The 18491-nt window shown below is 38.3% G+C and overlaps 1 protein-coding gene across 2 annotated transcripts in view; it reads right to left on the bottom strand.

Moving 5' to 3' along the window:
- Smad4 (SMAD family member 4) overlaps positions 1-18491 on the bottom strand; it is a 56668-nt gene that overhangs the window by 19616 nt on the left and 18561 nt on the right. For both annotated transcript variants that reach the window (XM_041639148.1, XM_041639147.1), the window contains exons 4-8: positions 17915-17944; positions 10042-10254; positions 6238-6357; positions 6025-6141; positions 4611-4661 (exon numbers count right to left, since the gene is read on the bottom strand). In XM_041639148.1, coding sequence (XP_041495082.1) covers positions 4611-4661; positions 6025-6141; positions 6238-6357; positions 10042-10254; positions 17915-17944 — 531 coding nt within the window. The remainder of the gene's footprint in view (positions 1-4610; positions 4662-6024; positions 6142-6237; positions 6358-10041; positions 10255-17914; positions 17945-18491) is intronic.

Below are 18491 nucleotides of genomic sequence, written 5' to 3'. Positions count from 1 at the left end.
GGCTGAACAAATAAGAAAGCAGAGCACAGGTACTGTGGTTCCTGACTGCAGATGCAATGCAACCCACTCCTAACCCCTCTGCCACACAATAACATCCCAAATGTGACAAACTGTACCTCCTTCCCTTCTCATGTCACACATATTCTCTCATAGCAACAAGTAAAACAGAAACACAGGGTCACTGCTGTGATACATTTGACTGTGTGGTTCTTAAGCCTCTGGAACTAACAGGACTGCAGAAGTTTGAAACTCTGACCTAGAAAAGCACTAGAACAATGTAAATAAGAGCTTAAGGGGTCATTCTGGTATGCGTTTGGGCAAGCAGAATGCCAAGAGAAATGTAGACAGTGGAGGCCAGGCACTCTTTCCAAAACTGGGTAGAGGTCATTCCATATTATAGCTTGTCTAGACACTACCTGGATTATGCCTGTGTTCTGCAAAGTTTAGCGAGACCAAGCTTAAAAGTAATGGGGTAATGTGCTGGGTGGACGAAGTCTCCAAACAGAATATGTAATCTGCATAATATTTACTGCTCACAGCTCTCATCCAGGTGTACAGGAAGCACAAAAAGCAGAGTAGGAAAATATGAAAACATGCAATTGCAACAATGTTAGCTTGAACCTACAGACAAGTGGCAGCAGCAGTTAATAAAGAGATTAGTCACCCAATACTCTGCAGTGGTAAGCTATATTCTCACCTGTGAGTCAGAATAAACCCTTTCTCCCTTAAGTTGCTTTAAAAAAAAAAAAAGAGGTATTTTGCTATAGCGATAAGAGAAGTAGCTAATATATAAAGGTACCTAATTGCTGGGCAAAAACCTGTCAAGCAAAAGAGCACTTTCCAATGAGGAGTTAGTCAGGCACACACAGGCATGCCCATAACGCCAACATTCAGGGAGCTAACATAGGAAGAATGTGAATGAGGCCAGCATGGATTACACAGTGAGTTCTAGGCCAACCTAGACTATACAGAGACACCGTGTCTTAAAAAAAGAAAAAAGAATAGATTAACTCAAAAATGTTTAAAAACTTTGAAACATCAATCCAATAAATTCACTGCAAATATAATTCTTTAAATATGTTTGTTTATAAAATTATACCTAAATGATTGCTTAAACACCAGTTTTGAAATATTTGTGGATTTTCTTTTGATTTTTCGAGACAGAGTTTCTCAGAGATCTGTCTGCCTTGTCTTCTTAGAACTGGAATTGAAGGTGTGTGCCACCACTGTCTGCCGGTGAAGTTATTTTCTATAGTAAAAATCTTTTTTAAAAAAAGATTTATTTATTTGCATTTTGTGAGTATATGTGTCTGCATGTATGTATGTGTATCACATGTGTAGAGCACAAAGAAGCCAGAACAGTATGACAGACCCCCAGCACTGCAGTTACAGATGGCTGAGAGCTGCAACATGGGTGCTGGGAGTCAAAGCAGATCTCAACTGCTGAACCATCTCTCCAGCCCCCATAAGTGAAACTCTTTAATGGAGATATCATATATCATGAACAGTAATAATCAGCAAACAAGCAGCAGTTACTGACTGAAGCTAAGACTGAGCAATTTTTAAATTACCCAATTTTCTGACAGTAATAAAAACTAGTAGCCCTTACAAGATCTTTGAGTAGGGAATGAAAACTTTGTTACAAATGAATATAATGCTGGGGGTGATATTTCCAAGTACAATGTATTTCCCAGTTTCTATGGAAGGCTAAAGCTTCATTATAGGCAAGTCAACTCAAAAAAAGAAAAAAAGGGTTCCTTTCAGTTTCCATGTTCAAGAAAAAATGTACTTTTATTATTACCAATTGAAATATCCGCAATGCACTAAACCTTTCATTACTTCCCTACCAGTAAGTCCCCACCTGCTTAATAACCCAGACATCACACTGCAACTCTTGAGTTTGAGGCTACTCTGGTCTAAATAGTAACTTTCTGGACAGCGGGAGCTAGAGGGAGAAGAATATTTAACTGATTTCTTTTCTATCTGTTCAATTAGGAAAGCAGACGTGTAAGCTGGTTACTGTAATTCAGTATGGCCAGCACTAGGTATGGGGCACAGACATGCTTAAACTACATTTAGGAAGGGAGAGTGAGGTGCATGACTCTAGCATGGTCTCAATTGTTTCTTGCCTCTTGATAAGTTACATCTTTGTTTACCTTTCTCTTGGAATTTCTATTGCTATGAAAACACACAACCAAAAACAACTTGGGGGAAAAAAGGATGTATTTCATCTTACAAGTGTCAAGTCATAATCCATCACTGAGGGAAGTTAAGGCAGAACTTACGTTGAGAACTGAAGCAGAGATCACAGAGGAACACTGCCAACTGGCTTGCTCCTCTTAGAGCACCCACGACCACCAACCCAGGGGTGGCACTGCCCACAGTGAGCTGGGCCCTCCCATATCAATCATCAAGCAAGACCTGAGTTCTAACCACTAAAAGTAAAAGTGCAGAATTAATCTTTTCCTCCTACAACCAACTGGACAAAAACCAAAACCAAAACAAAACAAAATAAAATAAAAAAAAACCCAAAACCAATAAAAAAAAAACACAAAAACCCTTTTAGGATGCATTCACCATTAAGACACATCTGTATTCTATTGAAAGACAGGAATCAATGTCAATACAGGCTGCTACAGATGCATCCTCATGTAATCAATACTATTCTCTAAACACTAGGGGCAATTCAGTCTCATCATCCATTCTACTGTGAGAAGATGGAAGCAAATTTATCAAGAGGTCAAAGGCAATTGCTGAACCTAAATCAAGTCTAGATGGTAGCTGACTGCCATATCTATTCTCACTATACATTCCATTCAATAATAAGTTCATCTGTCCATCCGTACTTTCTTCCTTTCTTCTTTTTCCCCCCAAGACAGGATTTCTCTGTGTAGCCCTGGCTGTCCTGGAGCTCACTCAGTGGACCAGGCTGACCTTTTCAAACTCAGAATCCAGCGGCCTCTGCCTCCCCAGTACTGGGATGAAAGGTGTGAAGCACCACCACCTCACCTAGTTTTTCTTCAGAATCAGACCATCCTTATTCCTGCAGACCAGCTCTACTAAGCCACACAAACACTAAAGGGATTTAAAACAAGTACTGACTCTCAAGAATGCTGCCTCAGAGTCAGCAGAAGTTCTCATTCTTGCAATTCCAAACATAAATTAAGATCTTGATACAATGTGTCCAAATATGAAATGTATTACAGCAAAATGCTCATTAAGAATTACATATACATTAATGAGCATCTTAAGACTGGCGCTGTTATGGTGTCAATAAAGTCATTCTCTCTCTTGATCTAGGAATTATTATTTATTAATTATAAAGTATGAGAAAAGCTGTATGCACACAGATCATCTACCCAATTACTTTTAGGCACGTAGGAAAAAAATCTGCAATCAACATAAGTAACAAGAACCCACTTAAACAACTCTATGACCTATCCTTTAACTATAGTTAAGGGTGATTGTAGCTATTTTTTTATGACTTTACCGAAAACAAACAGCTGTCCTATGTCCAAAAAGGGTGGTTCCAAAAGAGCCATCAGACATCAAAATCTGTAGACGCTCAGTCTCTTATGTAAAATGATGCCATATTTGCAAATAATATACAAAAAACATATGTAAATCAAGAGAATAACTACTACATGGTCTTATATAAAGGACTTGAGAATTCCTAGATCTGAATATAAGTACAGCTGAAGTGAAGAAAATCAGTTATAAAGTCAGAATTAGAGAAAGCTCTTGCTCCTATTGTCTGTGTTACAGAGGTGCTTTGGCATCTCAAGTTTTCAGGGGGTTTCTGTTTTCCTGCATCTATAATTTAACACAGTATTTTCTAAATTTCGGTCAGGATCTGCATCTTTCTTTTTTTGTTGTTGGTTTGTTTTCCAAGACATGGTTTCTCTGTGTGGCTTTGGAACCTGTCCTGGCACTCACTCTGTAGACCAGGCTGGCCTCAAACACACAGAGATCTGCCTGCCTCTGCCTCCCAAGTGCTAAAATTAAAGGTGTGCGCCACTACCACCCAGCTGATCTGCATCTCTCTTATAAAACAGTTCTTTACAATTACTTTTGGTTTTAACATCTATTTAAGATTCTTCTCTGACCTTTTAATTAAATTTAGTACTCTCCCTCCCTCCCTCTCTCCCCCCCCTTCACACACACACGACATAACATGTATGTGGAGGTCAGAGAACAACTCATGGAAGTCAGTCTCTCCTACCACATGGTCCAAGAGATCAAACTGTCTCATCAAACCTGGCAGCAAGCCACTTCACCCACTAAGCCATCTCACTAGCCTCTTCCCTGGTTTTTAAGCGATAGGTCTGATACTATTCTACTTAAGCTTAGTTTCATTCTGCTGCAATGCTAAAACCTGGAATTCTGTACTTAGTATCTGATTTCAAAACAGTTTTTACTTTTCTTTCAGACAGTTAAAATGAATTAAATATAGTCTATGTGTGACTATCAGCTACTCTTAAATTTCTGATTAAGTCATAACAAATATTACACTATGAGGTCAGTTACCCGTAAAATAATCACTGGCATACATGTTCCAATTATCATAATAAAAATCTACATACAGGGAATCAATACTGAAATATACTTACCAGGATGATTGGAAATGGGAGGCTGGAATGCAAGCTCATTGTGAACTGGCCCTAAAGAAAATATAATGAAAATCCCATTTTACTTATTAAAAGTTTCCCAATGCCAAAACTTTTAAAAAAAACTTTAAATATAAATATTATAAGTCTTAAGACTGGCTTAGATCAAGTTTATGCCATGCCCAAGAATTTAAAAGCTTATTTCCTAAATTTTTTTTGTGATACTAATAAGCTAACAATTTAAGTGCTATCTGACACACGCTATTTAACAATTTATAAAGTCACATATGCAATACTTAATGCAGGTTATAAATTAATTATTCAATTCACATATTAGTATAATTTATAATGCAATGTATAATGATTTAAATTGCTAATCTATTCTAAAAATAAGTGCTTTTATTTAGTAAATTAGGGACATTTATGTGATGTTCCAATAGCTATAACTGAAAGTTTACTAGTTAATACATTGTGCTAAAACCCTTACAGAAATACTAAATTCACTTCTTATAATGTTGTTTTAAGCAAATAAAATTACAGCCCTTGAGGCTTAATAAGTTTAAGTAAGTGACCAGCAATCATAGAGCAAACCCAATACCCTATGTACTGGTCCATTAGAAAACAGATTCTCTGAGCACTTGGAAAGACAGTAGTGTAACTGATACATAACAATATGCATATAGCATGACCCTTCCCCAAAAATACATATCATACACACAAACACACACACCATTTATATGACTGGAAGGAAGTAATACTAGAAGTGACTATGTCTAGGTTACATAAGATTTTAAGCAGTTTTATTATTTATGCCTTTTGTACTTTTCTAGTGTTTTTGGTACTATTGATCATAAAATGAGGAAAAGGGATTTTATATTTATGAAAGATATATATCCCTGATTTTTGCCCTTCATCCCTATACTCACGATTTTAAAATCAAATGAACAATGTTCCCATTCTGCCTGAAACTGGACTGTTTGTAGTGTCCCCTCCTAATCACAACTATATGGAGCACTGCTCAACACCTATGATCTACAGCATCTACTGCATTGATTCTATGGTGAGGGAAACCTTGAGATCATAGTACTCAAGGGCTCCAGTTGACTGTGGGCGATAACACTCAAGACCTAAAACCACATATAAAGCGAACAAACGAATGAAATCGATGTGGTGTTGATGAACCATCAGCACAGACAAATGAATGTACTCAGCGAACATCAGTGCAAAACAAATGTGTGAGAACCATTTAAAGGAACTCTTTACAAACAAATACTGAAAAAGTAAAAACACTTAACAGTTTAATGAAATTAAATTGTAAGATGAATAAAAGATGTAAAACCATTTTTTAAGAAAATAGAAATTAAAGTCCTAACTAGAAAAGAAAAAGGCCCTGCTTACAATGAAAACAAGAGCTTACAGTAATGTCCAGGATGGGGCGGCATAGGCGGGTGGTGCTGAAGATGGCCGTTTTGGTGGTGAGGCAAATTAGGTGTGTATGGTGCAGTCCTACTTCCAGTCCAGGTGGTAGTGCTGTCTAAAAATTAAGGCCCATATGCATTAATATGCTTTTATAAAGGCTGCCTAGTTTTTTTCTCAACTACTTAAAAGATTTTAAAAAGCATGTACATACTATGATGGTAAGTAGCTGGCTGACCAGTAAATCCATTCTGCTGCTGTCCTGGCTGAGGCCCTGAAGCTATCTGCAACAGTCCTTCACTATGGCTGCCTGCCAGAATACTGGCCGGCTGACCTAGAGAAACAAGAAGACATTAACACAGCATATGTATAGATGCAATTTCACGCTAGTATACAAAAATGAAGGTCTAATTATGTCTGGTAATCCACAATTCTAAAGGTGGGCCAAAAGTGGAACTTACCCATTGCCTATCAAATAAAAAGGCTAAAAGCATTTATAAAGGAAAACCTTCAGAAATTATTTAAAATGTCCTTTTCTTAAGAAATGTTTTCCTGGGGCTGGAGAGGTGGTTTGGCGGTTAAGAGGACCTGGCTTTGATTCTCATCACCCACATGGTGGCTCACAGCTATCTATAACTCCAGTTTCTGGAAATCTGATGCCCTCACACAGACATACATACATACATGCAGGTAAAACACCAGTGCACAATAAATGAAATAGGAAGGAAGGAAGGAAGGAAGGAAGGAAGGAAGATGTTTTCCTAACATTAGTGTCCTATTTCTTTACAGGCCCTCTTCAAATGCTAAGAAACACACGAAACATCTAGGTTACAGCAACAGCTTTAGAAGCACTTCACCAGATCATGCTGGACTTTCCTGATCTGAATCCCCAAAACCCAGGCAAGAAAATGTTGACAACAGAAAGTTAATTATCATGGCACTGGTGCTGATAATGGCAAGACAATGGCTTTAACAACAGCGAAAAGCACAGGAGGCAAGTGTTTTAAATGAATAGGGTGGCAAGGGTAAGAAAGTTAACATAAAGCACAACAAAACAACCTGCTCCACTGTCGAGCCAATACAGCATTTGGTAAAACAACAAAACTTGTTCATCAATTTTGAAACTTTTTCCACGTTCTCTTTAAAAAATCAGAATCATGTCAGTAAAGTCACTGTTGCATCAAATCAGTTGCTCCCTCTGTAATACACCAAGAAAATTATTTCATTTGACTCAAAATATATTCCATTATGTTTTATTATTTGCCATGTATAGGTTTTATTTTGTACGTGGAAAAGGCTATTTCTTAGAGCGAGCATTTGTCATGTTCACTGTATTTGGAGAACACTGCGGTGTTCTTACTGCTATGTGTCAGTGGCACTGGTTTTCTCTCCTCATAGTGGGTGCAGTCAGAGGAAGAAACTACAAGAGAAGGGACTTGCCAGGCAGAGTGGCATGGCTACAACTCCAGCAGGAGAAAAGCTAAGCTCAACAAACGCAAGGCCAGCTGGGCTATAACGTAAAACTCCTGTCTCAAAACCAGAAACAATGAACAAGGCACATTTCTCCTCCCTACACAGCATAATTCCTTAAAACTAGGACCTGCAAAATCACTGTACTCCTCTACACTGAGAATCACCACCACGAACCAAGTGTGTAAGATGTTAACAATGTGAAACCAGCTCGTGTAAAAACATTCCTCTATTTTTAATCTAATTTCTTTTCTTTCCTTTAACGCTATCAATCATTTTAGAAATAAGGAACTTTCACCGCAAATTCTAAAATATATAATATTTATATTTCAGTTATAAAAATATACTTTAAAAAGTATTAAGACAGAATTGGATATATTTCATTCACATCTTTTTTTGGCCTTCAAGCATAACTCTTCCTGCAGGGAGGGAAGGAAAAAGTCAAAATGAAGTCACTTTGGAAATAACTGAACAAAGCTCAGTCTCCAGAGAATGTACAGAAGTGCGTGCCTGACCCAGAAGTAATCTACACATAAGTGAATGCATCTATATTATTTTTCATCTCCACCATTGTCAACCATACTCCAAATAAGCAAATAAAGACAGGACAGTCAGAGATGCAAGCAAGGTCCTATACTGCATACACGTAATCCCAACATTTCAGAGGCTGAGACAAGGAAATCAGAAGTCCATAGCCAGCCTGGCTTATGAAGTGAAATCTTGTCCCAACCCTCCCCCCAAATGTATATACATACTCATATATATCAAATGTGCATAGAAATTATCTGTGCTAAGATTGTACCACTGAAAAAGACTGCTTTCAAGTGGTGAAATGGACTAATGAGAAATTCTGAAAACAATTACAGGGCCAGACACATAGTTCAGTGGTAAAGTGCTTGCTTATCATGCTTATCAGGGGTAACACAGTGGCTTGGATTCCCAGCACTAGGGAAAATGTCAGGGGGTGGGATGGAAGCAAAACAATTCAGAAATAAATCTGATTATCACAAAGATTAAAATTTCAATGTTGAGTCTAAACTGATATGAACATAGATACTCCATTGTTAGGTAATAACAAATATCCATCTATATCAGTCAACTATCCCTTGACAATCTAGGTTTAAAAACAATTCTCTTAGTAATCAAATTATTACTATTTGTATACTTGATAATATTTAAATTCAAAATAGCAGTAATAATTAGGGATAGAAAGATGTCTCAGCAGGTAAAGCACTTGCCCTGCAAGCATGCGGACCTCAGCTCTAACCTATAAACCTACAAACAACTGGACAGACACTATAGTGTGCATCACTAACTCCTCCTATGAGATGGGAGGTCAAGATAAGAAACCCCGCCCACTGGCCAGAGAGCCTGGCATGTGCAGCCGCAAACAGTAAGGGACCCTGACTCAAGCAGCTGGACAGAGAGGACAACAACAAAGGCAGTCTCCAACTCTGCATGTACACCACAACATGTGCCAGCACTCAAACAGACACAGTAACTCTTTTTTTCAATTTTTGAATTAAATAAGCAAATTACTCTACTATGCAAAGCAAAGTTCAACTTTTGGAATTGTAAAAGCAAATAACAATATAAACAAAACCAGATCACAGTGTCTTTATTAGAGTCCCAGAAAAGTTGAGCCTGGGCTGGGGGTACAGCTCAGTGGCCAAGGGTTTATCTGGCATGGTAGAGGTCCTAGCTTCAACTGATATGAGAAAGAAACAAAGACAGGTAAAGAAGGAAGACAACAAGAACAGAACGCAGACTGAGAACCCCCTATGACATCCTTTTCAAAGATGTGCATGTTAGCTTTATTCTGAGACTGGTTAAAATACTTGATGCCTTCTTGGGGCCACAAATAGTATAAGCAAGTCTTTTTAAGAGCCTTTTTCAAGTAGTCACAATAGGAAATTGAGAAACTATTATAAAGTTACCCTCTCAGACAAAATAATGGACTAAAAGAAAGGTTTTGATTGTAGATTTTTATAAACACCTTGGTTCAAAGCTATTTGCTGGGCCAGTGATAGAGATGGCTCAGTAAGGAATGAGTCTTGCTACACAAGCTCAGTGGCCTGAATTTGATACCAAGAATCCATGGAAAGATAGAAGGAGAAATGAATCCACCAAGTTTTCCTCGGATCCCCACAAACATACCATGGCCCACATGTACACACAAACATGGGCACACATATACACAAACAATCACACACTCATACTATAATTAGGAGACTTCTTACTTATGCAATGTAATAACAGTATAGTCAAAGTCATTACATTTGACTGTATATCAACATTAGAAATTCTAAATAAATTATGAACACCATTTTCTCCAGAATGAACTCAAATACCAATTCAACATATCTTCCTGTGGGCTGAGTGGTATGGCTCAGGAGTGAGAACCCATCTAGTTCGCATCTGGCCCTGACACCGTACCCAGCACCATAAAGACCACAAGTTTTTACTTACTTGGGGTTTCTCCAAGTGACTACACATAAATATTCAAGGATTAGGAAGACTTACGATTGTATTGAACTGCATAACTCACTTGTGGAAGCCACAGGAATGTTGGGAAAGTTGGTGGTACTGGTGGCATTAGACTCAGATGGGGCTAGCAGAGCTGGGGCACTGTATGTCTCCGTTGATGCACGATTACTTGGTGGATGTTGAATGGTTTGAATTGAATGTCCTTCAGTGGGCAAGGATGGCTGTCCCTCAAAGTCATGAACGTATTCATCCTTCACTAACATACTTGGTGGAGCTATGAGAAAAAAAAAACACAATTATATATTTTAGATTCTTCCATTTCCACAAAAACTATATACAAATAATATGACAAAATCTAAAATCAACTAAGTATAAATAATTCAAATTCAGAAAATTTTCATATATAAAAAAAGCATATTTTATCAGCTACAGTAACTTTAGAAATTTTTATCAATTATGACTCTCTGATATCTGAAGAATTATTCTTCAGTTTCCTGACAAACCTAGAAGTGCATAATCATCTAAATAAGTAAAAACCAAAGGCCTAGCAAACGTTCACTCAGCTGTGAAGATCATTTATTCCTCAAGACAAAATGAGACTACATACTTGGCTCTGCCTTTCTGAATGTCACAACGTACAGAGAGAGAAGTGGGATCTAAAAGGTACTCAACGCCAAGACCTGGACTTATTTATTATTTGAAACTGCTGTCCTAAAACAGCCCGTTAAAAAGTCAAATGAAAGCCCAATGCAGGGTGTTGGCCTGTAATTCAGCATTCAGGAGACAGGCCAGGAAGATCACGAGTCATCAAATTGAAATTTTCTTTTTGGAATCCCAATCTACATAAAAATGTTTGATGAGAACTGTCAATAATTAAAATTTTCAGACTTTAAGGAGCATAAGGAACATATCTAGTGTCCAGGTCATGTAAAGTAGTATCTTTAATAAACTAGGGGTCTATTTGCTTTGCTCTATTTTTTTTAAGAGAAACTGAACCGTGTTCCTATCAGTTCTCTGTTCGGAGCCTTCTCGTATGGTCTTGACCCACTATTTCGGGTTCTGCCATCTATAGGAAAATCATCTTTTCATGTTTCTGAACTAACACTTGTAGGTAACTCAAGTTTTATAATCAACTGAATACTAGTATTAGGTATCTTTTTTTTTTTTTGTGGTTTTTCGAGACAGGGTTTCTCTGTGGCTTTGGAGCCTGTCCTGGAACTAGCTCTTGTAGACCAGGCTGGTCTCGAACTCACAGAGATCCGCCTGCCTCTCCCTCCCGAGTGCTGGGATTAAAGGTGTGCGCCACATCTTCTTAGAGCTATCAAGGAAAGGCCACAAAGACATTCTCTTCAATTGAAAAACTAGTATATCACTTTCCTTATCTAGTTTTTTTTTGTGACTTCTAACAGTAGAAATATTCCATATTTGTTCAAGCTTCTGCATACAACCAACCTCTTTTTTTGACTTTTCAAACATGAAAACATTGTTATTTGTGAAACTCATATGTTGTAGTAGGGAGTGGAGAGATGGCTCAGTAGTTAAGAGAGCAACTTGTTTATACCGAGTTTGGTTCCCAGCACCCCATGTCAAATGGCTCATAACTTTCTATCACTCCAGTTCCACGGGAACCAATACACCTTTGGCCTCAAGGGCACTGGCACACATGTGCACACACCCACACAGAAACACAAAAATATATACATAATAAAGGAAAACAAAGTAACTTCTTTTTTAGAAAATATTTTTATTTATTATGTATACAATATTCTGTCTGTGTGTAAGCCTGCAGGCCAGAAGAGGGCACCAGACCTCATTACAGATGGTTGTGAGCCACCATGTGGTTGCTGGGAATTGAACTCAAGACCTTTGGAAGAGCAGGCAATGAATGCTCTTAACCTCTGAGCCATCTCTCCAGCCCCCCAAAGTAACTTCTAAGGGAACCAATACAATAATAAAAAGATGCTTAACACATTATCATGTATCAGTGGCACAAATGTTTTCAGAGTAAGCAATCATTTTTTAAAATTGGATTTAAGGCCCATTCCATGAGAGGGAACCCATACCTGACACTGTTAAGGTAGCCAAAAACCTGAGACCAGGTAGTTCATAGATCCTAGAGGAAAACTTAATACTATTCTTCTGCTACAAGAACACGGCAACAAAAGTACTCCTAATGGCATACTGCTATACTCATAGATCAATTAGTGCATCACTCAGCCCTTATCAGAGAAGCCTCTCCTGCAGTAGGTGGGAATTAACAGAGACTCACAACTGGACAATGTGCAGAGACTCAAATGAGCTGTCTAAATGAGGTAGGGAGGAGGGTAAGATGCAGGAGGAGTTAGGGAAGGAGAAATATTAAAAACAAAATATACTGTATGTAAAAAAGAACTTTAAATAAAAAAGTTGACCCTAAATACTCACTAATGTTGGGAAAATTATAATAAAAAAATTCCTGTTCAGAAAACACAGTGGTAGCCGGGCGGTGGTGGCGCACGCCTTTAATCCCAGCACTCGGGAGGCAGAGGCAGGCGGATCTCTGTGAGTTCGAGACCAGCCTGGTCTACAAGAGCTAGTTCCAGGACAGGCTCCAAAACCACAGAGAAACCCTGTCTTGAAAAACCAAAAAAAAAAAAAAAAAAAAAGAAAACACAGTGGTATAAATGGCTAAGCTTTTCCGTTTGCATGTTTGTTTTTATGATTAGTCTACTCAACAAAATTCTGGATTTTTCTTCATAAAGATCTTCGCAAGGGCTGGAGAGATGGCTCAAAGGTTAAGAGCTTTGGTTGTTCTTCCAGGGGTCCTGAGATCAATTTCCAACAACCACGTGGTGGCTCACAACCATCTGTAATGAGATCTGGTGCCCTCTTCTGGCATCCAAGCATACATGCAGACAGAAGACTGTACATAATAAATAGATTTAAATAAAGATTTATTTTAAAAAAAGATTCTTTAAAAAAAATCCTGGCAATATTGATTTAATTATTTATTTAACTTAATGGGCCATCTAATTAATGGCATCTCTATTCAATTTTTTTGTTGCTGAAGTGACTGAGATCCTTTAACCTGTTGGCATTACTAATACAAAAGAGAGCAGCTGTGAACTTGACAGCTGCATGGTTGACCGTGACATCACAAGAGTCAACTGCTGTGTACTTTAAATAGCTACACCTCCCAACGTTTCCTTCCCTTCACATGTCGACTAAACTTCCCTAAACAGAAGTTTGGAACGAGGATTTTTCAGCTTCTCAAGTCACCACCTACTTTGCAATGGATCTTTTCCTCCATCTGCCTACAGCGCTTGTGTTTCCTCACTCCCAATAAACACCTTTCTACACCTGCCGATTCTGTCTGCTGATGTCTGTGGAATTGAGATTTCTCCAATGCCATCTACTGCACTTGATCTTTCCTGTCTTTTAACTCTTTAACTGCCAGAGAAAAAGAACAAGACACCTAGAGTGTCCTTTTGGAACCTCATCTTGGGATTTCTTCTGAATATAACAACTCATCAAGAAAAAACATTAAGAAAAAGTTCCCAGTGCTGAGTTCCTCCATCTGTCCACATACATAGGCTATCTCTATCCCTTTCACTGAGTGAGGAAGAATCCTACCTCCCTGAGAACCAAGGTGCCTTGGTGTACATCACTCAGAACATCTTCACAGGCTCCCATGTTTAACCTTATCCTCAATTCCCTTGGAGACGACATTGCAGCCAGACTAACCTGAGATAATGCACCTCAGATTACACACCTCAGGAGTCTCTCATGATAACCAAGTCAGTCTAGGAGTACACACTCAGTCACCCAGTCTGACGTGGTCACCAACGAGTCTCCTCAATCTCCCACAAGTATGGCTCACTTGAAGCAATGGTGCAATTCTTGTGGTAAGATATCAGTAAGTAAAACCGCTGTCTTCATATGTTAACCATTGAGTTAGCTGAATTTAAGAGCCAACTTCCAGACAAGGGGTGCTTCATCCAAAATATCAAAACCATGACAGGAAGGATTAATCAACTTGTGTCTAATGTTGCCCAGCTGCTTGTTAAATGTGAGCATATAAAGGTCATCACAGGACCTGCAACATCAACACTAGGTGCTGCAGAGATACATTTCCAAAAACATAAACGTCCACCTCCAGGACTTATTTTGAGTGCATAAGAACAGCATGGAGCTATGGGTTTCAATAGTCCTGCTTTTTTCTATTCCTAGTTATGCAGAGGCTGCAGAGGCTACAGAGGCTGAACAGGAAGCCCCATGTCCTCATCAGGTAACAGGAGACCATTTTCAAGAAGAGCCAACACAAGTCTACCCCTGGTCAACCTAACACACAATCACATCTTCTTACATTATGCCTAATTTCCAAATAAAAACAATAAGCAGGTCATAATTTTGCCTAACATGATATACTATCCCACTTACAACCAAATGCATTATAGATTTTAGGAAAGGTGACAATTTTTTGAAGGACATTCTTGTAATATCTCTAATATGATTAAGCACTGAAATATTATCTTAGCTGAGGAGAATGCAATCATCCTCTATTACAGGATATACTATAGGGTAAAGAAATAAGAGAAAAGAAAACACAAATATCTGTACAAACATTCTTAACAAAATAAGACAGAAACACTGATGTCAATTATAAACTTCATTTCTACTACTGGTCACGTGGCCTTAGCTGCTATTTTTAACTACCTTCCTCTACCTTCAGCAAGCACCTCAACAAGTCTTGGCTCTTTTCCTGGGGAAGTGATCCATACCTTCATTCCTGAAGGGTCTATGCCCTTTGTCATTCTGCCTGTGAGTAGGTTGTTATAATTTCCCATTGCTTTTAATCACAGAACATGGTAACAGCAGCATGGTAACAGCAAAAGACCCCTTAAAGGATCTCCTGCACTCCACACATTATCCTGCTTACCTCCATTGTGGAGAAGCAATCCAGTTCCCTTTGGTAGTCTGGATCAATCACCCATCCTAACAATGTTATTCTTTTTTTTAGACGGTAGGTTTAAGGACATGAGAACGCAAGAGTGGCTAGGAGGAAGTCTGAGCTTACAGTTCAATAGAATGTTTTATCTCCTGGCAGGAGCACTCCCCACTCTGGGTCCAAAATTTCTAAGTCAGCAGAACAGGACAGGAAGCAAAACTTTTCCTAGTGGATCACTAGGGGTAACAGTGAGAAGAACTATTCCCTTTCCTATCCCCTTAAGACCTGGACCCATGAATCCTGGCTATGGGAAAAATACATCACATATTTGATGCTAATTCAAAAGATATGCTAATTTCTAGAGAACCCTGCCCCAGTCCTCTAGGCTACCGCCACCTAACTGGCATGTAACCATGTCTCAAAAGACTGATCCATCCTTCTATCAAGCCAGCTAATTCAGGATGGTGGGAAACAAGGCAAGACAAATGGATTCCATGACCACAGGCCCACTGTCACACTTAGAGAAGTGAGCTCCTTGGTCAGAAGCAATAGTGTATGGAATAACATGATGGTAGACAAGACATTCTTTAAGTCCATGGATGGTAGTGTTGGCAGAATCATTACAGGCTAGAAACAGAAATCCATAACCAGAACAAATATACATTCCAGTAAGAACAAAGTTTTGTCCTTTCCATGAAGCAATTCTGTTTCCCTAGGCTCATGAACTGTTATGAGTCAGAGTTCTCTAGAGAAAAAGAACTAACAGAATGACTGGAAAAAGAAGGAAGTGTGTGTGTGTGTGTGTGTACGCGCGCGCGGCTTTATTAGAGTAGCTTACAGGCTGTGGTCAAAAAGTCCAACAATGGCTGTCTTCCAAAGGAAAATCCAAGAATCTAGTAGGTGCTCAGCCGTAAGGCTCAGTGAGTTAACTGGTCTTCAGTACACATGACTGAAATCCTGAGTGGATGTAATACTAGTGAAGGAAAAAACTTCCAGTGAGAGCGAGGACAAACAAAGTAAAATCTTCCTTATTCCATGTTTTTTACAAATCTGTGGCCCAGGGTTAAGGTGACTCTTCCAACCTCAAATGGTACGGATTTAAGGTAGATTTTCCCACCGCAAATGAGCCAATTAACTGAAAGTCCTATAGGTGTGCCCAGCTGCTTGGGTTTTTAGAGAATTATAAATGTAGTTTATAATTATAAATATAATCATAAATAAAGGTTTGTATGAGAGGTAAATAGTGAATTCTCCATAGGTGAAAAGGACTAAGCTTAAGCCACTGGGCACTCTGCCACTGACCATTTACCCTCTAGCAAGCCACTCTCTGCTAACTTTCTCTTCCCTCCAAAAGACTCTGAACTCTGACTGGAAGAAACACACCACGTTTTTCTTAATATTCCTAAAGTTTAGCACAGTAACAGGCAATAATAAACTCACCAAATATTTGAACAATGAATACATGGGTCGGTGTGGTCACAGAGCTCCGTGACAGAGATGAGTTGTGCTGGACAACCACAAGATCCCAACTGACAAGTGAAGGAAGGGTTCTGTTTTTCTCAACTTTTCATTACCTGCTCTACTATTATTGTTCTGCCCAATTCAAAAATGAAATCTTGTTTTCCAAGCAAATAAGCCAGGCAAGATGGTCTAAAAAACTACCACTAGGGGGATCCACAAGGCTGACAATGCCCTTAGTGTCCCTGAAGAATATTAACTCCCACAACCCGGATGTGGAACCTCACAACTAATCCATATTGAAATTCTAAAATTATCACTACAGTTTCCTAAACCCTAATTTCCACTGAGTAAATGCATTAGATCGCAAAAACTATGGATGGAGAAGGGTGACAACTGCTGGGTGCTTGCTTACAACATCTCCTGTGCTGGCAGAGGCAGAGCTTCAGCAGCTCTAAAGCTACCATTCCTAGACGACCACAACTCCCGCTATTGCCAAGCAGTTTTCAGGAACCAGTAGCCACAATAGCCCTTTATTACCAGGCACATTTGACAATGTAAAGTCATGTGGTGTTTCTGGCCCACCTCTGGGAGTGTAAAGAATGAAACACCAGCAGAACAAGCATTCTGCTGCTTTAAGATAACAGTGGTTCTGTACCAGAACATCTCCACAAAGTATAGATTTTTTCAGAGATTTTAGTTTAATAGGTTCTAAGTTATTAGAACTAAAGATTTAGAGAAGTCCATTTCACCCCAAAATTAAAAACAAGAGGATTTTCACACCTCAAAACATTTTAACCTTTGATTTCACTGAAATACATTTTCAAAATATTAATATGCATAATTCAAAAACATCATCAGTATTTTCATTCATGAAAGTAAATTAGGGTGAAATGAAGAAAAACTAAAATAGATTATCTTGTAAGATATGGTACACACAATTCCAAATTACCACACATTATGGTCACTGATACCCATTTACACGTGTTTTTCTTACAAAGAACTATTCCTTTAACAATTAAAAATCTGTTCAAACTGACCATTAATTAGACTCATGTACTGGTGTATTCATCTATCACACCTAAGGAATTTTAACTCATGAATGGCAGTTCAAACTCAGAGAGCCAAAGCCAATTTAAATCTAGTATTACAGGGCTCCAGAGATGGTTCAGCCGCTAAGAGCACTTAGATGACCCAGGTTCAATTCCCAGCACCCACAGAAGTAGCTCACAACTACTTGTAACTCTAATTTCAGGAGATTTGATATCCCTTCTGGTCTCACAGACATCAGATACACACACACACACACACACACACACACACGGTAGATAAAAATACATGCAGGCATTCAGATGCATAAAATAAAAAAATTTAATAAGCCAAATTTTAAATGTTAATATATACCTCCCTACAAAATCTACATGTTCAGAGCAGCAACTTTTTTCTTGTTGGTGTTACTAGCTCCAACTCAAACCACTTGTTTGAACAAAAAATAAATTAAGACATGATACAAGAAAATAGAAAAAGTTACAGGAAACCAGTTACTTACCATTACTCTGCAGTGTTAATCCTGAGAGATCTTATTTTAGGGGAAAAAGAATGAAACATAAATCATTACTATGAACATATCTTCCATTACATATAGAACATAAATGTAAGCCAGAGATTACCAAACTTCATGAGCCATTTCAATTTAAAAGTAGGGCAGATTCTAAATTTTATACATATATATATAGTTATATATATATAAGCTAATATATAAATTTATAAATTTAAATTTATAATGTTTCCCATCTTCAACAACAATGTAAAAAGTAGGCAGAGTATCAATTTTATTTTTTCTTAAATATTTATTTATTTATTTGTTATGTATACAATATTCTGTCTGTTTGTATGTCTGCAGGCCAGAAGAGGGCACCAGACCTCATTACAGATGGTTGTGAGCCACATGTGGTTGCCGGGAATTGAACTCAGGACCTTTGGAAGAGCAGGCAATGCTCTTAACCACTGAACCATCTCTCCAGGCCCAGAGTATCAATTTTATATACTCAATTCTAGAAATCAAAACCACAAATTTAAGTATTTACATTTCATTTAAATTATCTGAATCTTAAGCCAAGCATAGT

The sequence above is a fragment of the Microtus oregoni genome, unplaced genomic scaffold (assembly GCF_018167655.1).
Source record: "Microtus oregoni isolate MIOR12 unplaced genomic scaffold, Mior012 000057F_ref0000458, whole genome shotgun sequence".
NCBI lineage: Eukaryota > Metazoa > Chordata > Mammalia > Rodentia > Cricetidae > Microtus > Microtus oregoni.
This window is presented reverse-complemented; position numbering and strand designations above follow the sequence as displayed.